Raw genomic sequence first — 25,735 nt, forward strand, 5'->3', positions numbered from 1 at the left:
AATTAGGGCTAGGGTCAAGCCTCAATTAGGATTGGGGTCACACTGCAATTAGCGTTACCCCGCATCTAAGGTTAGGTCTAAGCTAAAATAGAAGAGTGTTGGCATTTTGCCTGCAAACCTTCGCCATATATAGCAAATCCACAGTGGGAGGGAACATAAACTGCCACTTTCTTCACTAAGCCACTGCCCTAATCTACAGATATAGCTTGGCTCATAGACATTGTAAAATGGAAAGTGCCAAGCTGCCAACTGACTGAAAGACCACAGTGATCCAAACAGTTGTTGCATGATGAGATCAAATGAGATGACAACCAAACAATGAGACAGAAACAAGAGAAATAGGAACAAACAAGGAGATCATACAAGAAGAACAAACAAGGAGGTAGCAATGGAAAGACTAAAAATAAGACTGACAGACAAGCATTCACGTGGATGCAAATAAAATACAAGGTAGATAGTTGTCTTGTATTTCAGATTTTGGATTTACACTTTATTTCTTTTTTACACACATTTTATATTTGTTCCCATTTTTTGACTTATTTTGTTTCACTGTATTTACTATTTGTTTACTTATTTTTAAATGTGTGCTATGTTTTATGATGGGGGAGCGGGGGACATGCAGCTATCGTTAACGAGGACCTTCCTCAGCTGGACTGTTTTCACGAGGGAGGGGGTCGTTAACGATGCACGGGAGCGTGCATCGTTAACGATAGTGGGGGTCATTCCGACCCGTTCGCTCGCAGCTGTCCTTTGGTGCGGTGCGAACGGGTCCGGAATGCGCATTGCTTACAATGAAGAAAGCGGTCGCAGCGGTGACCGCAAGAAGATGGACAGCAAGAGGGCGTTCCTGGGTGTCACCTTACCGTTTCCTGGCGTTTTCGTGGAGTGGTAAGTAAAACGCAGGCGTGTCCTGGCGAACGGAGGGCGGAGGTGTGACGTCTAAGCCGGCCCCATCAACGCTGAGATCGTCGCAGAGGGTAAGTATGTCCAGGGCTGGTCTTGTTTTACACAAAACTTTTTAAGCTAAGCAGGGCTGTACAAGTGATCGCAGTCCTGCTAAGCTAAATTACACTCCCCCATAGGCGGGGATTAGTTGATCGCACCAGCAGCAAAAAGTTGCTGGCTGCGATCAACTCGAAATGACCCCCATTGAGTGTACACACTAGACGAGATAGTAAAAGATATCGCTCAGAATGGGCCTTTTGAGCGATATCTTTAACTTTCTCGTCTAGGGTGTATGGGGCTTTACAATGTAATTCAGTACCTGATCACATTGCACTGCATAAGGAAAAAAATTAAAATTTTACATTAGAAAGCATAGACATTTTCAACTCAAGTCTCCTACTTAGACATTCCCAGTGAGTCCCTGCCCTAGAGTTAGTTATTTATGAAAGAGAAAATGAAATAATTAGTTATGGTCAGAGAATGATGAGGGCCAGCTTCAAACATAGCTTTCATTTTGAATGTTGCATGCATTATTGGTATTCCCTTTAATGTCTGGCTGGCACTTTCTAAACTATGTGACCCTGTACTAATTTGCTTACTTGAAAATCATCTCACAGAGCGTTTATCGTACAGCAACATACTGAACGTAATGCAAGTTAATGAGCTAATTACAACAAACTGGAATGGCTATCTGCTGCTATATTACCAATCAGAAAACATGACATCAGGTCTTAGCATTATCCTTTAACAATCTTCAGTGCCCCATGTGGACATCCATACCAAGAAAACAGCTAGAATCATCATTATGGTTATATTAGTTCCTGGCATTTACACATGACATGGCCAGTGACCAAAAATGAATTAAGATTGCCCATATTCAGTTAGAAGTTTAATAGTACTTCATCATACCTCTCAACATGACCCTCTCCAGGAGGGACACAATGCTCTGCTTCTGGACTTCCTTCTTAATGGATGATTGTCCTCACCTGTGGTGAAACACCTTTCTTATTCATTAACTTGTTCAAAACAGGTGCCGGCAATCTTCAATTAAGAGAAAAGTCCAGAAACAGAGCATTTTGTCCCTCCTGGAGAGGGTCATGTTGGGAGGTATTCTTCATTACTACACAATACTGAGATTTCTTGCTACAAAAACAGATGTGTAAAAAAGGGATGCAGTTAATATTATGGCACACAGAATCCCAGCAGTCATAATGCAGACAGCAGAATCCAGACGGTCAGAATCCCGATATAACCTGACAGCAAGTACTGGGGTTAGATTTAGGGTTGGGCTGCGGAGGGTAATCAGGGTTAGGCTGTGGGAGGGGTGGCCCCTGACGGCACTCTGACCATTAGGATTCTGTGTGCTGGGATATCAATACCAACACGTTAAAAAGAACGGCATCCCTACACAAGTACATGTAAACTAAAGGCCCATACACACTGGGCGATTGTGAGCTCAAAGTAGCTCACTTTTGGCATTTTGAGCTATTTTGAGCTCAAACTCGGCCAGTGTATATGGGCTTGCGATGAACGGTGAGCGCTGATGCGTGCTCCCACATCATCGCTGGCCACCACCGTCCGTCGGGCTGTTTGTACAGCCGAGTGAGGCACTTTCCACAGTCTCCCATACCTCCCAACTTTCCCGATTTTCACGGGACAGTCCCGTTTTTTGGGGACTGTCTCGCTGTCCCACTCGCGGGCCACAGTGTCCCGTGGGGGGGGAGGGGGGCAGTTGGGAGGCTCCTGGCAGTCACTGCTCTGTCTAGCAGAGCAGCGGTGAATAGATGCTGTGCGCATGCGGACAGCGTCTATTCACTAGAGACGGAGGGACAGGGGGATGTCAGCAGTTCACAGAGCGCTGGCCATGCCCCCATAGTGACGTAAAAGGGGGCGTGGCTCACGGTCGCGGCACTCCTGCGAAGCCACACCCCCTTTTCTATAGGTCATGCCCCATTCAGGGCGGCGGCTACACCGCGCCAAAGTGTCCCTCCTCCATATCTCACAATGTTGGGAGGTATGGTCTCCTACTGTGGAAAATGCTTCACCCCCCTGGTAAACATCGCTGGAACAGGGAAAATAGCTCAGTGTGTATGCACTGAGCTATTTTCCTGCCAGCGATGTTCACGATCATCGCTGTGCATACACGCTGGGCAAAAACGCCCAGTGTGTATGCACATTTAGTTGCACAGAGACATAAATAAATACAACTGGCACTCACACTCATAAAAATTAATCCCCGCTGCTTATTACAACATCCGTATACTATAGGTGAGAGCTAAAATAGTGGAACCTTTGGAATAAAATATGTTAAACATAGATAGATAGATAGATAGATAGATAGATAGATAGATAGATAGATAGATAGATAGATAGATAGATAGATAGATAGATAGATAGATGTTTATATCTCCTTTTGGAGATGGTAAGTGGAGACCGGAATGATATCACTGCTGCCCGTGATGGCTGATTGGGATATCAGTAGTCATACAGACATTTGTAATAAATATGTTTAACACATTTTATTCCACAGGCGCCTTTATTTTAGCGTTCATCTAACTACAAACTGTCTACATTCCCCATTGCGCTGCTGTCCACCTTGCACACTAGCATGGCGATACTCCCTTATTTTGATCCATGCACTAAACACAGCACTACAAGTAAACATACATAGCTACAGTATAAGGAATCATAATTAATTTAGAACACTGGCTGTTTTGGGATTGTATTTACTGCAAAATCCCTGAGGATAATTTAACAAACCCAGGTGTCATATGTGGTGAGTTTAAAATAGGGTAACTTCAAAGCACTCAATGGTCCAATTAGTGGAGCATACATAATCATAAATTCAGGAGGTATTTAAAAAAGCTATAAGACATGTACCAAGGGAGTTATAAAGATCAGCTTAAATGTAAGCTTACCGATTCTAGATACCTACTATGAACACAGCAGCCTCTCTTATGGCTATACTTATAAAAGGCTACCTAGGGCAAAGTAACCTTATGCAAACCGTCCTTTAAAAATAGTAAGATTTACTAATTTATAACTCCTAGGAAAATAGCCTCAAAATGCTTTGAATGCTTCAAATTAAAAGCACTCATCTGCATTTCAACTTTAATTAGCTGCTGGAATATGAGGTTTAAAATGAGTCCTTTATAGCTTTACAGCCTCAGCTGATAGTGTTGAACGGGCAAACAATTTGTATTATTTTTCTTTTTCTCATTACAATTTGATGGCTTAAAAGCTGTAAGGCAAATTACCTGATCAACCGGAACCTCCACTTTAGTGTTTTCATCTTCCTGAACTTCTGATGCCCCCCACATTTCTGATCTGTCTTCACCAGCTTTGAAAATACCATCCTCTGCACACAAAACAACAGAAGAGATAATGTTAGTGAAATATGGCTCAATTCTGGCCCTCTGTGGTGGGAAAACACAATTACATGCGCTGAACGGACGATTCAGCAAAATAAATGGTGTGCCATTGCTGTCCTAACACAGTGATCATATCATGGGATTCCATAATATATGCACATGAACATTTTATAAACACTTTGCAACTTGCAAGATGTAAAACAAACAAAATCATTAAGGACTGAGCTGAAAATGTATCTGTTCAAGTACAGTGAGTTCTAGAAAAACACAAATGGCAACAGCAATCTAATCCATGGGTCTTCAACCTGTAGCCCTCTAGCTGCTGTGGAAATACACATCCCAGCGTGCCTTGCCACAGTTTTGCTATTAAGGCATGCTAAAACTTAGGCATAGCATGCTGGAATGTGTTGTTCCACAGCAGCTGGAGGGCCGCAGGTTGAAGACCCATGAATCAGTTGGTCAATTCACAAATGCAGAGTTACAGAAAAACTCCCGTGACACATGAATTTAATTGTAATTTCATATGGGACTAAATTACAGAATCAGAAGATCTGGCTGAGTTTTTAGGGTCTCTGTATGGTCTCATTCTTCCTCTGTCTCGCTTTTCTCACTCGATTGGTTATTGAAGGTTAATATTACACTGGGCCTTCTTACTCAGGAGAGTACTTATATCCAAATCAGCATATTTGCATTTCTACTTAGAATTGCGCCATAAAAGAAGCACATATTAAAAGGACATATTTTCTTTTTTCATTTTTTTTTTTGTGTTTATTAAATTTTAATCACCACAAACTGAAGCACGGGGAATGACATAATGCATATAATTTATCCATTATGCACATTTTGTGGAGTTTTATGCTGACCACACACTAGGACGACTTGCATTAGATGCGAGCCATCCCACGTTCCCCCCGCTAGCTCCCCGGGGGTGTAGTATGGTATGCTGGCGGCCGGCCTCCCGGCGACCAGCATACCGGTGCCGGGAGCCCGACCGCCAGCATACCAACAGCGTGGCGAGTGCAAATGAGCCCCTTGCGGGCATAGTGGCGCGCCACGCGCGCAACGCTATTTTATTCTCCCTCCAGGGGGGTCGTGGACCCCCACGAGGGAGAAAAAGTGTCGGTATGCCGGCTGTCGGGATTCCGGCGCCGGTATACTGTGCGCCGGGATCCCGACAGTCGGCATACTGAAGACCACCCCTCCCCGGCATACGGTAGATTGTACTGCAATTTTGCACTGTGCGATCTATCGTTAGACCCGCAATGGACCCCTACCCAGATCGACTGATCATATGTGCAGCACATATGATCAGTTGATGCGACATCCAACCCGCGGGGCCACGCATCGCATCGTAATCGCACCCAAAACATGCACAATGTGTATTCGTACACGATATCGACAAAGTGTATGGCCAGCTTTAAGGTGGCCATACACTTGTGCGACTTCTCGGAGGGGAGAAGTCGCATACGATCACCCTTGAACCGCCCGGCAGCTTTCCGGCGGCAGGATTGCATATGATTCATTGTATGCAGTACTTTTGCATATGATGTATCGTATGCGACCCCAGCCAAGGCTGTTGTTACGATATATCTATAGTGCAGTACTTCCGATCTAGGGGCTCTAATCTGATGCTCATGGGACCACGCATCAGATCGGAGGTTAAACACATGCGATTTGCCAGTTTCCATCCGATTTATCGTCCCTAAAAGTCGGAATCGGTTGAAATCGGGCAAAATCGCACTAGTTTATGGGCCCCTTTAGACTTGACAAGGCTAATATTGACTGCACAGACTGTCACAAGATCTTGATGCATTAGTTGCATTGCAATACCATTCATAGGCAACTGTAGTGTGAAGTGAAAGCTCATGGGACCTATTATTATATTTATAGGGTACAAATTAATTGTGCAAATTCTAATCTGTTTTAAAGTCATTATGAGTATACAATGTGGAGCTGGGGAGAGAGGTGGTGTAAAAGGTGGAAAGACAGATACTGTCAAAAGAGACAGAGTTGCGGGAGAGGATGGGGATGGAATAAGAGAAGGGGATTGAGTGGGGGAGGGGACAGAGATAAGAAGACTCAGAAAAAATATAATGCCTGGTAATGCCGATACAACAGCTACAGTTACCTATGCAATTCCATTTTTTTTATGCATCTTGCATAGTCACGAGGCAAGGATACTATTATGTAATAAGTCAGTGTTATCTACTGTGTTTGTCTGATTCAATCATTGGAACGTTTTATTTACTCATGGCATGCTGTGAGCGGGCACATGCATACACACTGAACCTGATCCCAAGATGTAGATAATGCAGTCACACCTGCTGCAATCAGTCACATGCACAGATCTGCCAGTATTCAGAGGTGACCATACTGCCCACAGCCCACTGCGTGCGAGAGCAGCCATCGCCACTAGTAACAATATTTGTACTACACCTGGCCAAAACAGAGGAGATCTGACTAAGGGTGTCATTCCGAGTTGATCGTAGCCCTGCAAAATTTTGCAGGGCTACGATCATGTCCATAGACATGAGGGGGGATGCCCAGCACAGGGCTATCCCGCTCCGCATGTCAGTGCCGGCCCCCCCAGCAGAAGTGCCAAAGCATCGCAAAGCAGCGATGCTTTTGCACTTTAGGAGTAGCTCCCGGCCAACGCAGCTTTAGCGTGCTGGCTGGGAGCTACTCGTCGCACCCCGGCCCGCAGCGGCTGCGTGTGACGTCACGCAGCTGCTGCGGCCCGCCCCCTCCCCGCGCGGCCCGGCAAGACCGCGCCCACGAAATGGAGGCCAAACACCGCCATTTCGCCCCTACCCGCCCAGGGACCGCCTCTGCCTGTCAATCAGAGACGTCTGGCATGCGCCGGCGCACTGTGGTGGCGGTGCATGCGCAGTTCTGACCCGATCGCACCGGCAAGTTAACTCTCAATTTAGAAATATGTAAACATATGTGCCATTACCAGTGGTGTTTCTAGAGAGGAGGGGACCCTTGTGCAGACTCCGTGAGTGAGCCCCCTCCTCTCCTGTAGCCGTCACCGCCGCTGCTAGCGCTCTCAGCGCTGAGACTCTGGCACAGTGCCACTGCTCCGTATGGCTTTCATTTCCCTGTGGCTTAGCTTTGGATGGTACCGGGATCCCGGAGCTGCTTGGCTGCCATGATACTTCCATGTTGCTGCCAACTGCTTAGACTCTTAGAGGCTCAAATCCCAGGGAAGTCATTCACTGAACACCCTTATAGTGAGAGACTGCATCCAATACACTATAGCTGCCACTAGCCTGGCTCTGTTATGCTTTTCTTTTTTTTCACCTTTGACAGTAAACTGACTGTCTGGATTGCTCTCTGCCCTGTCTTTTGCCTGTTACTTGACTATTCTTGACTTGTCGCCTGCCCTGACCTCTGTTTTGGACCTAATATTCTTGGACTGTCACCTGCCTCTTTTTGTATTCTGTCTTGTACAAGTTTGGTCTCAATTATCTCCTCTGACTAAACTCCTACTACCAAGTGCACTAGTCATGGGCAAATCCAAGTACCTACAGCACAACTAGCTCTAAGAGAAATGGGGAATGCTATAGGGGTACACCATGATTATCATGTTCTACTGACTTACTCAGGCTTATTGGTGGAGGACATTACATTTACTTGCGATCTCTCTAAGCACAATAGGGGAGATAAGCAGACACAAAGACACAAATACACAGACAACCATTTACAAAGCATAACAAATGACGGATGTGGACTATCAGTACAGTATGTCAAGTTGTATACGGATGTAGAACACTGTATCATTCCATGTAAGAAGTGCCGTATTAAATATACAGTATCTTGAAGATACAGGAAAGAATGATGTCAATATAGAATCAGAGACATCACTTTGGAGCAGATTAATATATGAAATGGTCCAAAAAATATGACAAAATACTAGAGATGAGCGGGTTCGGTTTCTCTGAATCCGAACCCGCACGAACTTCATGTTTTTTTCACGGGTCCGAGCAGACTCGGATCCTCCCGCCTTGCTCGGTTAACCCGAGCGCGCCCGAACGTCATCATGACGCTGTCGGATTCTCGCGAGACTCGGATTCTATATAAGGAGCCGCGCGTCGCCGCCATTTTCACACGTGCATTGAGATTGATAGGGAGAGGACGTGGCTGGCGTCCTCTCCATTTAGATTAGGGTTGAGAGAGAGAGAGAGAGATTGACCTGAGGCTGTGATACTGTAGAAGAGAGTGCAGAGTTTAGTGACTGACGACCACAGTGACCACCAGACAGTGCAGTTGTTTGTTTTATTTAATATATCCGTTCTCTGCCTGAAAAAAACGATACACACAGTGACTCAGTCACATACCATATCGGTGTGCACTGCTCAGCCCAGTGTGCTGCATCAATGTATATATATATCTGACTGTGCTCAGCTCACACAGCTTATAATTGTGGGGGAGACTGGGGAGCACTGCAGTGCCAGTTATAGGTTATAGCAGGAGCCAGGAGTACATAATATTATATTAAAATTAAACAGTGCACACTTTTGCTGCAGGAGTGCCACTGCCAGTGTGACTAGTGACCAGTGACCTGACCACCAGTATATATAATATTAGTAGTATACTATCTCTTTATCAACCAGTCTATATTAGCAGCAGACACAGTACAGTGCGGTAGTTCACGGCTGTGGCTACCTCTGTGTCGGCACTCGGCAGCCCGTCCATAATTGTATATACCACCTAACCGTGGTTTTTTTTTCTTTCTTTATAGTCATACTAGTTACGAGTATACTATCTCTTTATCAACCAGTCTATATTAGCAGCAGACACAGTACAGTGCGGTAGTTCACGGCTGTGGCTACCTCTGTGTCGGCACTCGGCAGCCCGTCCATAATTGTATATACCACCTAACCGTGGTTTTTTTTTCTTTCTTTATACATACATACTAGTTACGAGTATACTATCTCTTTATCAACCAGTCTATATTAGCAGCAGACACAGTACAGTGCGGTAGTTCACGGCTGTGGCTACCTCTGTGTCGGCACTCGGCAGCCCGTCCATAATTGTATATACCACCTAACCGTGGTTTTTTTTTCTTTCTTTATACATACATACTAGTTACGAGTATACTATCTCTTTATCAACCAGTCTATATTAGCAGCAGACACAGTACAGTGCGGTAGTTCACGGCTGTGGCTACCTCTGTGTCGGCACTCGGCAGCCCGTCCATAATTGTATATACCACCTAACCGTGGTTTTTCTTTCTTTCTTTATACATACATACTAGTTACGAGTATACTATCTCTTTATCAACCAGTCTATATATTAGCAGCAGACACAGTACAGTGCGGTAGTTCACGGCTGTGGCTACCTCTGTGTCGGCACTCGGCAGCCCGTCCATAATTGTATATACCACCTAACCGTGGTTTTTTTTTCTTTCTTTATACATACATACTAGTTACGAGTATACTATCTCTTTATCAACCAGTCTATATATTAGCAGCAGACACAGTACAGTGCGGTAGTTCACGGCTGTGGCTACCTCTGTGTCGGCACTCGGCAGCCCGTCCATAATTGTATATACCACCTAACCGTGGTTTTTTTTCTTTCTTTATACATACATACTAGTTACGAGTATACTATCTCTTTATCAACCAGTCTATATTAGCAGCAGACACAGTACAGTGCGGTAGTTCACGGCTGTGGCTACCTCTGTGTCGGCACTCGGCAGCCCGTCCATAATTGTATATACCACCTAACCGTGGTTTTTTTTTCTTTCTTTATACATACATACTAGTTACGAGTATACTATCTCTTTATCAACCAGTCTATATATTAGCAGCAGACACAGTACAGTGCGGTAGTTCACGGCTGTGGCTACCTCTGTGTCGGCACTCGGCAGCCCGTCCATAATTGTATATACCACCTAACCGTGGTTTTTTTTTCTTTCTTTATAGTCATACTAGTTACGAGTATACTATCTCTTTATCAACCAGTCTATATTAGCAGCAGACACAGTACAGTGCGGTAGTTCACGGCTGTGGCTACCTCTGTGTCGGCACTCGGCAGCCCGTCCATAATTGTATATACCACCTAACCGTGGTTTTTTTTTCTTTCTTTATACATACATACTAGTTACGAGTATACTATCTCTTTATCAACCAGTCTATATTAGCAGCAGACACAGTACAGTGCGGTAGTTCACGGCTGTGGCTACCTCTGTGTCGGCACTCGGCAGCCCGTCCATAATTGTATATACCACCTAACCGTGGTTTTTTTTTCTTTCTTTATACATACATACTAGTTACGAGTATACTATCTCTTTATCAACCAGTCTATATATTAGCAGCAGACACAGTACAGTGCGGTAGTTCACGGCTGTGGCTACCTCTGTGTCGGCACTCGGCAGCCCGTCCATAATTGTATATACCACCTAACCGTGGTTTTTTTTTCTTTCTTTATACATACATACTAGTTACGAGTATACTATCTCTTTATCAACCAGTCTATATTAGCAGCAGACACAGTACAGTGCGGTAGTTCACGGCTGTGGCTACCTCTGTGTCGGCACTCGGCAGCCCGTCCATAATTGTATATACCACCTAACCGTGGTTTTTTTTTCTTTCTTTATACATACATGCTAGTTACGAGTATACTATCTCTTTATCAACCAGTCTATATATTAGCAGCAGACACAGTACAGTGCGGTAGTTCACGGCTGTGGCTACCTCTGTGTCGGCACTCGGCAGCCCGTCCATAATTGTATATACCACCTAACCGTGGTTTTTCTTTCTTTCTTTATACATACATACTAGTTACGAGTATACTATCTCTTTATCAACCAGTCTATATTAGCAGCAGACACAGTACAGTACGGTAGTTCACGGCTGTGGCTACCTCTGTGTCTGCACTCGGCAGGCAGTCCATAATTGTATACTAGTATCCATCTCCATTGTTTACCTGAGGTGCCTTTTAGTTGTGCCTATTAAAATATGGAGAACAAAAATGTTGAGGTTCCAAAATTAGGGAAAGATCAAGATCCACTTCCACCTCGTGCTGAAGCTGCTGCCACTAGTCATGGCCGAGACGATGAAATGCCAGCAACGTCGTCTGCCAAGGCCGATGCCCAATGTCATAGTACAGAGCATGTCAAATCCAAAACACCAAATATCAGAAAAAAAAGGACTCCAAAACCTAAAATAAAATTGTCGGAGGAGAAGCGTAAACTTGCCAATATGCCATTTACGACACGGAGTGGCAAGGAACGGCTGAGGCCCTGGCCTATGTTCATGGCTAGTGGTTCAGCTTCGCTAGAAAAATGAAAAGACTCAAGCTGGCAAAAGCAGCACAGCAAAGAACTGTGCATTCTTCGAAATCCCAAATCCACAAGGAGAGTCCAATTGTGTCGGTTGCGATGCCTGACCTTCCCAACACTGGACGTGAAGAGCATGCGCCTTCCACCATTTGCACGCCCCCTGCAAGTGCTGGAAGGAGCACCCGCAGTCCAGTTCCTGATAGTCAGATTGAAGATGTCAGTGTTGAAGTACACCAGGATGAGGAGGATATGGGTGTTGCTGGCGCTGGGGAGGAAATTGACCAGGAGGATTCTGATGGTGAGGTGGTTTGTTTAAGTCAGGCACCCGGGGAGACACCTGTTGTCCGTGGGAGGAATATGGCCGTTGACATGCCAGGTGAAAATACCAAAAAAATCAGCTCTTCGGTGTGGAGGTATTTCACCAGAAATGCGGACAACAGGTGTCAAGCCGTGTGTTCCCTTTGTCAAGCTGTAATAAGTAGGGGTAAGGACGTTAACCACCTCGGAACATCCTCCCTTATACGTCACCTGCAGCGCATTCATAATAAGTCAGTGACAAGTTCAAAAACTTTGGGTGACAGCGGAAGCAGTCCACTGACCAGTAAATCCCTTCCTCTTGTAACCAAGCTCACGCAAACCACCCCACCAACTCCCTCAGTGTCAATTTCCTCCTTCCCCAGGAATGCCAATAGTCCTGCAGGCCATGTCACTGGCAATTCTGACGAGTCCTCTCCTGCCTGGGATTCCTCCGATGCATCCTTGCGTGTAACGCCTACTGCTGCTGGCGCTGCTGTTGTTGCCGCTGGGAGTCGATGGTCATCCCAGAGGGGAAGTCGTAAGCCCACTTGTACTACTTCCAGTAAGCAATTGACTGTTCAACAGTCCTTTGCGAGGAAGATGAAATATCACAGCAGTCATCCTACTGCAAAGCGGATAACTGAGGCCTTGACAACTATGTTGGTGTTAGACGTGCGTCCGGTATCCGCCGTTAGTTCACAGGGAACTAGACAATTTATTGAGGCAGTGTGCCCCCGTTACCAAATACCATCTAGGTTCCACTTCTCTAGGCAGGCGATACCGAGAATGTACACGGACGTCAGAAAAAGACTCACCAGTGTCCTAAAAAATGCAGTTGTACCCAATGTCCACTTAACCACGGACATGTGGACAAGTGGAGCAGGGCAGGGTCAGGACTATATGACTGTGACAGCCCACTGGGTAGATGTATGGACTCCCGCCGCAAGAACAGCAGCGGCGGCACCAGTAGCAGCATCTCGCAAACGCCAACTCTTTCCTAGGCAGGCTACGCTTTGTATCACCGCTTTCCAGAATACGCACACAGCTGAAAACCTCTTACGGCAACTGAGGAAGATCATCGCGGAATGGCTTACCCCAATTGGACTCTCCTGTGGATTTGTGGCATCGGACAACGCCAGCAATATTGTGTGTGCATTAAATATGGGCAAATTCCAGCACGTCCCATGTTTTGCACATACCTTGAATTTGGTGGTGCAGAATTTTTTAAAAAACGACAGGGGCGTGCAAGAGATGCTGTCGGTGGCCAGAAGAATTGCGGGACACTTTCGGCGTACAGGCACCACGTACAGAAGACTGGAGCACCACCAAAAACTACTGAACCTGCCCTGCCATCATCTGAAGCAAGAAGTGGTAACGAGGTGGAATTCAACCCTCTATATGCTTCAGAGGTTGGAGGAGCAGCAAAAGGCCATTCAAGCCTATACAATTGAGCACGATATAGTAGGTGGAATGCACCTGTCTCAAGCGCAGTGGAGAATGATTTCAACGTTGTGCAAGGTTCTGATGCCCTTTGAACTTGCCACACGTGAAGTCAGTTCAGACACTGCCAGCCTGAGTCAGGTCATTCCCCTCATCAGGCTTTTGCAGAAGAAGCTGGAGACATTGAAGGAGGAGCTAACACGGAGCGATTCCGCTAGGCATGTGGGACTTGTGGATGGAGCCCTTAATTCGCTTAACAAGGATTCACGGGTGGTCAATCTGTTGAAATCAGAGCACTACATTTTGGCCACCGTGCTCGATCCTAGATTTAAAGCCTACCTTGGATCTCTCTTTCCGGCAGACACAAGTCTGCTGGGGTTGAAAGACCTGCTGGTGACAAAATTGTCAAGTCAAGCGGAACGCGACCTGTCAACATCTCCTCCTTCACATTCTCCCGCAACTGGGGGTGCGAGGAAAAGGCTCAGAATTCCGAGCCCACCCGCTGGCGGTGATGCAGGGCAGTCTGGAGCGACTGCTGATGCTGACATCTGGTCCGGACTGAAGGACCTGACAACGATTACGGACATGTCGTCTACTGTCACTGCATATGATTCTCTCAACATTGATAGAATGGTGGAGGATTATATGAGTGACCGCATCCAAGTAGGCACGTCACACAGTCCGTACTTATACTGGCAGGAAAAAGAGGCAATTTGGAGGCCCTTGCACAAACTGGCTTTATTCTACCTAAGTTGCCCTCCCACAAGTGTGTACTCCGAAAGAGTGTTTAGTGCCGCCGCTCACCTTGTCAGCAATCGGCGTACGAGGTTACATCCAGAAAATGTGGAGAAGATGATGTTCATTAAAATGAATTATAATCAATTCCTCCGCGGAGACATTGACCAGCAGCAATTGCCTCCACAAAGTACACAGGGAGCTGAGATGGTGGATTCCAGTGGGGACGAATTGATAATCTGTGAGGAGGGGGATGTACACGGTGATATATCGGAGGGTGATGATGAGGTGGACATCTTGCCTCTGTAGAGCCAGTTTGTGCAAGGAGAGATTAATTGCTTCTTTTTTGGGGGGGTCCAAACCAACCCGTCATATCAGTCACAGTCGTGTGGCAGACCCTGTCACTGAAATGATGGGTTGGTTAAAGTGTACATGTCCTGTTTTGTTTATACAACATAAGGGTGGGTGGGAGGGCCCAAGGACAATTCCATCTTGCACCTCTTTTTTCTTTTCTTTTTCTTTGCATCATGTGCTGATTGGGGAGGGTTTTTTGGAAGGGACATCCTGCGTGACACTGCAGTGCCACTCCTAAATGGGCCCGGTGTTTGTGTCGGCCACTAGGGTCGCTAATCTTACTCACACAGTCAGCTACCTCATTGCGCCTCTTTTTTTCTTTGCGTCATGTGCTGTTTGGGGAGGGTTTTTTGGAAGGGACATCCTGCGTGACACTGCAGTGCCACTCCTAGATGGGCCCGGTGTTTGTGTCGGCCACTAGGGTCGCTAATCTTACTCACACAGCTACCTCATTGCGCCTCTTTTTTTCTTTGCGTCATGTGCTGTTTGGGGAGGGTTTTTTGGAAGGGACATCCTGCGTGACACTGCAGTGCCACTCCTAGATGGGCCCGGTGTTTGTGTCGGCCACTAGGGTCGCTAATCTTACTCACACAGCTACCTCATTGCGCCTCTTTTTTTCTTTGCGTCATGTGCTGTTTGGGGAGGGTTTTTTGGAAGGGCCATCCTGCGTGACACTGCAGTGCCACTCCTAGATGGGCCCGGTGTTTGTGTCGGCCACTAGGGTCGCTAATCTTACTCACACAGCTACCTCATTGCGCCTCTTTTTTTCTTTGCGTCATGTGCTGTTTGGGGAGGGTTTTTTGGAAGGGACATCCTGCGTGACACTGCAGTGCCACTCCTAGATGGGCCCGGTGTTTGTGTCGGCCACTAGGGTCGCTTATCTTACTCACACAGCGACCTCGGTGCAAATTTTAGGACTAAAAATAATATTGTGAGGTATTCAGAATAGACTGAAAATGAGTGTAAATTATGGTTTTTGAGGTTAATAATACTTTGGGATCAAAATGACCCCCAAATTCTATGATTTAAGCTGTTTTTTAGTGTTTTTTGAAAAAAACACCCGAATCCAAAACACACCCGAATCCGACAAAAAAAATTCGGTGAGGTTTTGCCAAAACGCGTTCGAACCCAAAACACGGCCGCGGAACCGAACCCAAAACCAAAACACAAAACCCGAAAAATTTCAGGCGCTCATCTCTACAAAATACACTATAGCACATCTTGGGACCAAGTACTTTTAAAAGATATTTAAGTTCACATTTTCAACATTATTTTTTGGAGGATGTCAGTACCACAAACATGGCCATGCCAAGCAATTTATCCAAATTAATAATTTTTAAGGAACTCAACTGGAGTTTTAATGAAAAGGCTTAGTAGACACAGGATAATAAATTAGCTCCATAGTAGCAGTATTGTCTTACAACAATTCCTAAACAAACATTTACTCAGGACCAGAATAAAAAAAAGAAAATAAATTTTTTTTTCTCAATGTGTTGGACCCAAATGCCAGCACTACCACATCAAAGTTTAATGAGCACATGAGCATCTTGGGTGCTTGGGCAGCTACTACCACTGATGATGTTTATGGATGGTATTTTTAATCAGTTCAGTGGATGCGGTTCATTGGTGCACCCCCAAAAAGTTCTTGTGGATGAGCATATTAGGATGAACAGCGCAGTGCCGTTTTTAGGGCCAGGCCAGCCGTGTATTCGCACAGGGCGCCGGCCCGCGGCCACTGTGTGCAGTATTCTATGCGGTCTGGCCGGACCACATAGAATCCTGTGAAAACTTCTCTCCCAAAATGGGCGCCACCTGAGAGAGGACAGTATTGATGGATACTAGGGGAGGCGGCAACCATTTTGTGAGGAATATTTAGACATAGCCCAGAGAGAGAAGGGAGGCAAGGGTACAGCAGTGCCCGTAACATGGTGGTGGCAGCGGAGGGATCGGAGGGAGAAGGCTAGCAGCAGCATGAAACAACCCCTGACAATAACCAAGACCAGGTACAGTGCCACTTTTAAGGAGCACTGTAATTATTACTAAGTGAGGCATAATGCAAGGAGCATAACTGTGTGGGGCATAACAAGTGGCATTACTGTGTGGGGCATACTTTGGTGCAAGGGGCATTACTGTGTGGGGAATAATATGGTGCTAGGGGCATCACTGTGTGGGGCTTAATATGGTGCAAGGGGCATTACTGTGTGGGGCATAAAATGGTGCAGGAGGCATTACTGTGTGGGGCATAATATAGTGCTAGTGGCATTACTGTTTGGGGAATAATATGGGTAAGTATTTTCCTGCAAGACCACACCCATAACAGCAAGACCACGCCCCTTCACCTGGGGAACATGCATTTCCCCCTGCCCCATTACTATGGGGGGGGGGGGGGGGAGCACAAAATGGCTGAAAAATTGGCTAGAAACAGCCCTGGAACAGCATTTTACAGGCTGTCAATCACTGCTAGTTTTCAATAGTTTTACTATTGTTTGAGGTCAATGTGGAGAGATCAGATTGGAAAATAGCACTTGAAAGACAGCAGAACACGTGTCTGTGTGTTGTACAGAAAATGCATAGTGCCAAAACATTTCCCTTCAGGAATAAAAACGCCCCATGCTCAAAAGAGATTCAAACTCTTGGACACATTTTATGGCAACAACTGGCACTTTTACCTCATCACCGACCAAAGAGACCTAGGGGTAAATTTACTAAGATGGGAGTTCTATTTAATATGGGATGTTGCCCATAGCAACCAATCAGAATACAGTTATTATCTTCTAGAAGGTGCTAGATAAATGAGAAGTAGAATCTGATTGGTTGCTATAGGCAACATCCCATCTTAAATAGAACTCCCATCTTAGTAAATTTAACCCCTAGAGATGATAATGCTGCATTATGTGAGGTTTGTCAGTGTGTGATTGTAATATAATGTACTTATTTACTTACTGTGAAGTACAGATATGTCTTCCCTCATCCATCCTGTGAATGGGTCTCATGTGCAGCCGCATCGCGAATGCAACTAGTCGCGCCTGCGTGTGATCCATTCGCTGGAACTTACGCACCATGTGTGGGCACTGTAATCATGGCAAAAGACCCATGACTATTAGCCAGTGGCGCACCCAGGGGGGGTTTCCGAGCACCCAGAAACCCCCCACCACTAAAAAAAAAAAAAAAAAAAAAAATATTTTTGTTTTTTTTTAGCTGCATGAGTATTATTAATGGCTGTCTAGAGTCCTCTGCAGCCTGCTGTCTTCCTGGTGGCACTTGTAATTGCAATAAAAGTTTACTTTATTTTAATTATATTACATATATATCCATGTGCATACATATATACACATGTATATACATACATACATATATACACACACACACATATGATATATATATATACATGTGTGTATATATATATATATATGTGTACTGTATGTGTGTGTACATATATATATGTATGTATGTATGTATGTTTAATATGCTATGTATATGTGTATATGTATGTGTGTGTGTGTATATATATATATATATATATATATGTGTGTGTAGATATATGTGTATATATATATATATATACACACAGACACACCAGTTTTACGGACCCAGCATATACTGGGTCACCTCAGTCCCGACCCCCGTGATTGGCTCCGCCCAGTTCTGGAAACCCCCCCATGCAAATCCTGCGTTTGCCACTGTTAGCATTTGTGGATAAGATGAGCTAGGACTCATCTGTAGGGCTTGATTCAGAGATGTAGGCTAATGCATTTGCTGTTGCAATCCCGTATGCAGTGGATGTGAAAAAATATGCAAATGACACAGACGCCTGGATTCTTACTGAGATGCCCACTGGTGGCTTCACATATACAAGAAACTGCGTACAAATATGCAGCGATGGTCACAGTTCCTTCGATAATCCTACAACCCTATTGTATGTGATCATGCAGTATAGGCGTAGAAATGTTTTGGGAGTTTCAGATCAAAGTTGTAGGCCGAGATACATCCCAAAAATGGATGAGACTAGCCACTCCTGTTATCTCCCACAAATGGTCCCTGACTGTCAGTCACTTATAAACACGAATAAATCCTCATTGTGATTGACATCGCTATCAGGACCGGATCTAGACTTTGTGGCGCACCAGGTGAAAAAAATAGGGGCGTGGCTTCACGGAGAAGGGGAGTGGTCATTTATGCCCCCTGTAGAGTTGTGCCCCCAGTAGAGTTGTGCCCCCTAGTTGCGCCGTGCCCCCAGTACTGTGGCCCCTGTAGAGTTGTGCCCCCTAATTGCGCCATGCCCCTAGTACTGTGCCCCCTGTAGAGTGGTGCCCCCTAGTTGCGCCGCTTAAAAAAAAAAATATATATATATATATATTAATACTTACAATCCCTGCTTCCCGACCGCTGCTGCCCTCCGTCTCCGGCCGCCGGCGCCGCTCCTCTGATCTATGGAAGAGACGTCATGACATCTCTCCCATAGCACCGCATAGACACTAGAGGTCAATTACGACCCCTAGTGTCTATGTGCCGCTCCCACAAGGCGGCGCCCCAGGCAAAAATCCTGCGTGCCCGTAGCAAGATCCGCTACTGATCGCTATGGTACTTTGTGTGCCATGACACATGCGCAGTAAGTTGCTAATCGCTCAACTCCGCAAATATCTGCATTGCGTACATTTCTGAATACGAGCTAAAATTTGCATCACTGAAATATGTCCAGCTCTTACATAAAACAAACAGCAAAAACACCCACCCATTCTGGATGCACAAATAAAATAGTTATAATCCTTTATCTGTACACAGGTCCATTCAGGCAAACAAACCATTGTTACCTCTCAGCAGGAAACACAAACTCTGACTTAAGGTGTGCACACACGGCGCGATGTGCCGTAAGCCCGACATTGACTATATAGGTTAGCAGAATTGCTACTAAATATTTTCTTGCAGTTTCTGAGTAGCTCCAGACCTACTCCTAGATTGTGATCACCTCAGTCCGTTTAGTTCCTGGTTTGACGTCACAAACATGCCCTGCGTTTGGCCAGCCACTCCCCCGTTTCTCCAGCCACTCCTGCGTTTTTACCTGGCACGCCTGCGTTTTTTTTAGCACACTCCCTGAAAACGGCCAGTTTCCGCCCAGAAACACCCACTTCCTGTCAATCACACTACGATCACTGGAGCGTTGAAAAAAACGTTGCTCGAGCTTGTGTAAATCTCCAAAGTTTTGTGTTAAATTACTTAGCGCACTGCGTACCATGCGCATGCACATTTTCCACCTAATCGCTGCGTTGCGAAAAACGGCAACGAGCGAACAACTCGGAATGACCACCTATATTTTGATTATATAGTCAAAATCGTAAGAAAAATTGCACTATGTGTACACAGTAGATACCTGGTAAAATATACTGGCTACAGCAGATGGAAACATCTTTAAAAAATTGAGTTTGCTCAAGTGGAGAAAATGTAATATCTGACAAGACCAAAACGGCAAATATGAATAAAAAATGAACACACACTATGACTAGACTGCCTTAATTATTTCCTTGCTCTCAAATACACATGCATATGCATGCAAACATGTCTTACACAATCAATGACAGGACAATTTATCACAGATAACGGTACAACATATGGTGATATAACGCTGAATTTGATAAAATTGTGCTGTTTCTAGTTTCTAGTAGTCAGTTTCACATATCAGCAGCATTTATTACAACATCCCAGTACGGGTTTCTGCCTTTTCCTTTTATATGTAAAAATAAAAATGTAGAAGGCCTTGAGCGAAATGTTATATAGCAATATATCAGAGCGAGTCTCCCATCTGTAATCTAAACACGTGCAAGTCCTTTGGCATCCTGGATAATATATGCATATGCCTTTGTAGTTAAGGTAACTGAATACAATAAAGTTGGAGGAACTATTGTGGTTTGTAAAATGTAAAAAAAAAAAAAAAATGTATATCCAGGCATTACATCATCTTTATATGAATTTCAGAGAACACAGCGATTGTTCCTAATCCTTCATACAGTATGAAGGGGAGTAAAATATCTAGTATGAATAGAACCATCTGCAACTATAGGAATATCATTCCTGGTCCACAGCAATTCTGTTTTATGTCTCTTTTATATCTCTTATTTCACAACAAATGTTCCAGGCTGTAATTAGACCATTTATGATTTCATTGTATACTATATACACATAGCTGACAACAGTTGACATTTTTTTCCAAGGACACTTCACTGCTGATCCGATGCATCCACCCAAGTTACTGACTACAGCGTCTCAGTGGACCGTGGAACATTGCAATCCCCACCATGTAATGTTTGTAGAATGTGATAACACTCTACTTATTGCATTTTAATTACTCCCTTTAAAATATTAACTTTTAAAACATAAACAGTAAGACTATATGATAAGAATTTAATTTAATATTTATAAAAAAATGGGAAATATAAAAGAAATCAACAAATCTTTTAAATCTGTGACTCTGTGAAAAGTAGGGACTTCTGGCAATAATACATAATGCGTGCATAATAATAATAATAATAGTCATAATCATAATAATAACTAGTGTTTGCCCGAGGCTTCACTCGCGTATATGTCTGTTACTGCTCAGCAGAACTAATTTTACAAAGACAGTAGTGGCATATAATATTGTTATGTATATTTTATATTGTACATAATCATATTGATCACAACATTTCTTTGTAAACAATATTTGCAATTTTTCCTTCAGGGATTAACACTTGGGGCTACTAATTTGTGAGCAAGCCACGTAAAGCTACCCACGGGAGAAGAAGCTGGTCCTGAGATCTACGCCTGCAGCCATAGCTGAATTAAGGCTTTGGGGGTCCCAGCTCACATAAGACAGGTGGCCCTAAAGTCTTCCACACTAACTTAAATCAATCATTTGCTTCCAAACCTATCTGAATGCGTCCCCGGTTATGAGCAATTCTAATATCTATCTATCTATCTATCTATCTATCTATCTATCTATCTATCTATACACACACACATGCTAAACATAATAATTTAATGAGCAGTAAGTCATGCCTCTGGGAATGAGGCAGTACAAAGGTCAGTCAGAGAATGGATGCTATACAGAGGATGGGGTGGTGGAAGTGGGAATGGCTAGCCTTAGCTCTCCACACAGATCAAGGAATCTTGGAGACCCATAACTCTGTCGTCAGGTTAACTTTTTGGCTTTCCTTGGACCACTTTAGGTACTCACAACTGCATACTGGAAACATCCCACAAGACATGTCGTTTCGGAGATGCTCCCTTCCTGGATGCTGTGAACACAGACTCAGTCGGTGTGCTGAATTATACACTATATCCAAGTGTTAATCGTTGGATTGTTATTATATACCACTGGTCCTGTATATAATTCAGCTTATCAAGCCGTGGAAGAGGCTCCAGACTTTATTTCTTTGGTTTTAATCCTTTGGTCCTGGTTGCTGCCAGCCATTATGGATCTTCTCTGCATTTGAATGGCGGCGCATGGTCCATTTTTTAAACCCCAGGGTTGCAATCAGCCAATATTCCCAGTGTTTCAAATGTGAATTTTATTCACTTTTCGGATCAAAAACATTTCTGTGACACACATGGAACTCCTGCAAACTATGTCTGTATTACATCTCTAGTGGAATTTATTATATTCTACACTCTTAGGTTCAATTCCATATGTGACACACTGGACTCCAGTAGATCAAATCTGCATCACTAATCATTCTGTGCGGATTTTAATACATCATTATTTTGGACATATTTTACCCCTGAGGAAGTCTGAGTGGACGAAACACGTAGGCTTTATCAATTGTTGTACACTATCCCTTTGCTTTAAGTATTCCTCCAAGAGCTCACACTGTTAAGGTGAGGAGGTTTACCTTGTAACATCTAAAAGCATTTTGGTGCGTGTCCAAATAATTGTGGTCTTATGATGTTTTGTATCATGTTAATTTTATGATTATGGACTAAAGTCTATTTTATATAAAGAACTCCTGTAATTAAAAGGTGATTTTTTTTGTCGGGTGATTTCTTTGGTGAGAGGGTTTCTCTATAGGCTTCAATCAGGAATTCCCTAAGGGAAAAAGAACTCAAGAGAAGCCCCGCCTTGAATCTGGAACTGATCAATTTTTAACCAGTTGTAATCATTAAACGCACTCTGTTTTGTTGTTCTGTTTCTAGTTTTGGGATCTTACCGACAGGGGATTTCTCAGTTGTGCTGCTGAACTTTAGCGCAGGAAGGGTATATTTGTCGTTTGTTCTATATATATATATATATATATATATATATATATACACACTCACACACAGGGCATCCGGAAAGTAATCACAGCGCTTCACTTTTTCATCATTTTGTTATGTTACAGCCTTATTCCAAAATGGAATAAATTGATTTTTTCACTCAAAATTCTACACACAATACCCTATTATAACAACATGAAAATAGTTTTTTTTTAGAGTTTTGTAAATTTATTAAAAAAAAAACCTAAGAAATCACATGTACGTAAGTATTCACAGCCTTTGCTCAATACTTTCTTGATGCACCTTTGGCAGCAATTTCAGCTACAAGTCTTTTTGAATATGATGCCACAAGCTTGGCACACCTATCTTTGGGCAGTTTCGCCCATACCTCTTTGCAGCACCTCTCAAGCTCCATCAGGTTGGATGGGAAACTTCGGTGCACAGCCATTTTCAGATCTCTCCAAAGATGTTCAATCGGATTCAAGTCTGGGCTCTGGCTGGGCCACTTAAAGACATTCACAGAGTTGTGCTTTAGCCACTCCTTTGATATCTTGACTGTATGCTTAGTGTCATTATCCTGCTGAAAGATGAACCGTCGCCCCAGTCTGGAGAAGGTTTTCATCCAGGATGTCCCTGTACATTACTGCATTCATCTTTCCCTCTATCCTGACTAGTCTCCCAGTTCCTGCTGCTGAAAAACATCCCTGCAGCATGATGCTGCCACCACTATGCTTCACTGTAGGGATTGTATTGGCCTGGTGATGAGAGGTGCCTGGTTTCCTGCAAACATGACGCCTAGCATTCATGCCAAAGAGTTCAATCTTTGTCTCATCATACCAGAGAATTTTGTTCCTCATGGTCTGAGAGTCCTTCAGGTGCATTTTGACAAACTCCAGGCGGGCTGCCATGTGCTTTTTACTAAGGAGTGGCTTCCATCTGGCAACTCTACCATACAGGCCTGATTGGTGGATTGCTGCAGATATGGTTGTCCTTCTGGAATGTTCTCCTCTCTCCACAGAGGAATGTTGTAGCTCTGGCAGAGTGACCATCGGGTTTTGGTCACCTCCCTGACTAGGGCCCTTCTCCCCCGATCACTCAGTTTAGACGGCCGGCCAACTCTAGGAAGAGTCCTGGTGGTTCCGAAATTCTTCCATTTACGGATGATGGAGGCCACTGCGTTTATTGGGACCTTCAAAGCAGCAGATATTTTTCCATACCCTTTCCCAGATTTGTGCCTCAAAACATTTCTGTCTCGGAGGTCTACAGACAATTCCTTTGACTTCATGCTTGGTTTGTGCTCAGACATGCACTGTCAAGTGTGGGACCTTATATATATAGGTGTGTGCCTTTCCAAATCATGTCCAATCAACTGAATTTACCACAGGTGGACTCCAATTAAGCTGTAGGAACATCTCAAGGATGATCAGTAGAAACAGGTTGTACCTGACCTCAATTTTGAGCTTCATGGCAAAGGCTGTGAATACTTATGTACATGTGATTTCTTAGTTTTTTATTTTTAATAAATTTGCAAAAATCTCAAAAAAACTTTTTTTCACATTTTCACGTGGGGTATTGTGTGTAGAATTTTGAAGGGGAAAAAAAAGAATTTATTCCATTTTGGAATAAGGCTGTCACATAACAAAATGTGGAAAAAGTGAAGCACTGTGAATAGTTGAATCTGTAGTGTGTAATGTCTCTCAGACTGAGGTGGAACAGAGGGCACAGTGGGCACAGAGATGGGATAGAAAATGGGGGCAGGACAGAGGATGGGGTGATGTAGCATGTAGGTGGGAATGGACATCCAAAGTAGAGGTAATTCAATTTCAAGTTGGGTACCAGTATAGTAAATAAAAAAAAGAGAACAGCACTCCAAACATATTAATTTCAAGTTGGGTACCAGTATAGTAAATAAAAAAAAAGAGAACAGCACTCCAAACATATTAATGCATAAATACAATGGTTTATTTGCAATATTCAGCAACGTTCGGACACTCAGCTTGAGAAGGGACTGAGGGTTTGAAACATTGCTGAATAAAGCTAATAAACCACTGTGTTTATATAAATTATATCATTGAAATGTCTGTCTCTTACTCTGCATTAACGGGCAATGGTTTTGTGTTTAAAACCGAAACATAGAAGTATATTTACTTCTTGTGATTTTTATGACCGTGAGTGCTGCCACATCCACACTTATTCTTGGAAGGCACTTAGCAAATATATTGACTGTTTGGGGTCGTTGTACTGCTGCAGAATAAATTTTAAACCAATCAGACACCTCCCTGATAGTACTGCAGTGTCTGCTGAAAGTCCAGCTCCAATCCTGAGTCCGATATTATCCGGCCTGCTGTCGCCATGTCCTCCTCTGCAGCCTGCGCAGCAGGCAGTCACTTTGATTATACTGAAGGCCTGGTCCGCACAGGCTTTCACTTGTTATCCTATGTTGCCAGCGCGGGCAGCTCATATTGCTGTGAGTCACTACAAGTGCCGGATGCAGCACTGCAGATTATGAAGCTCTGATCTGTGGCAGGGGGCCTCTCATAGAAGGGCGCCCCGGGGGTACTTGCCCCTGATTCCCCCCATTAAACTGCCTGCAGCCCTGAGAATTTGCCTCTGCAACCTGTTTATCATCACAGCGAAGCAGACGCCTACAGGGAGGGCCAGCCCGACCTTAATTTTTCTGGTAAGTGAATATAGATTTTGGTGCCCCTTGATGGGATAAACTGTATAAAGGGACAGCGCGTGTCATCACAATAAAGAGGTGTGGTCTCACAAGGAAGGGGCATGGTCATACAATAGTACCCCCAAGGATACAGGGAGCTAGTGAGTGACACTGAGATTGTAGGTGACTGGGGATGCAGGAGTGACAAGGAGATAGTGGGTGACAGGGAGATAGTAGGTGACTGAGGAAGCAGGGATGACAGGGAGATAATGGATGACAGGGAGATAGTGAGTGATGGAGATAGTGGGCCACTGGGGAAGCAGGGGTTACAGGGAGATACAGTAGTAGGTGATGGAGATAGTGGGTGACTGGGTGATAATGGGGGACAGGGAGAGTGGGTTACATCTGTGAGGTGGTTGCAGG

At 44.3% G+C, this 25,735-nt stretch overlaps 1 protein-coding gene across 3 annotated transcripts in view; it reads right to left on the reverse strand.

Moving 5' to 3' along the window:
- DCDC2 (doublecortin domain containing 2) overlaps window positions 1–25,735 on the reverse strand; it is a 401,802-nt gene that overhangs the window by 23,078 nt on the left and 352,989 nt on the right. For all 3 annotated transcript variants that reach the window (XM_063923248.1, XM_063923249.1, XM_063923251.1), the window contains one exon: window positions 4,203–4,303. In XM_063923248.1, the coding sequence (XP_063779318.1) occupies window positions 4,203–4,303 (101 nt within the window). The remainder of the gene's footprint in view (window positions 1–4,202; window positions 4,304–25,735) is intronic.

This window comes from Pseudophryne corroboree, chromosome 5 (genome assembly GCF_028390025.1).
Source record: "Pseudophryne corroboree isolate aPseCor3 chromosome 5, aPseCor3.hap2, whole genome shotgun sequence".
NCBI lineage: Eukaryota > Metazoa > Chordata > Amphibia > Anura > Myobatrachidae > Pseudophryne > Pseudophryne corroboree.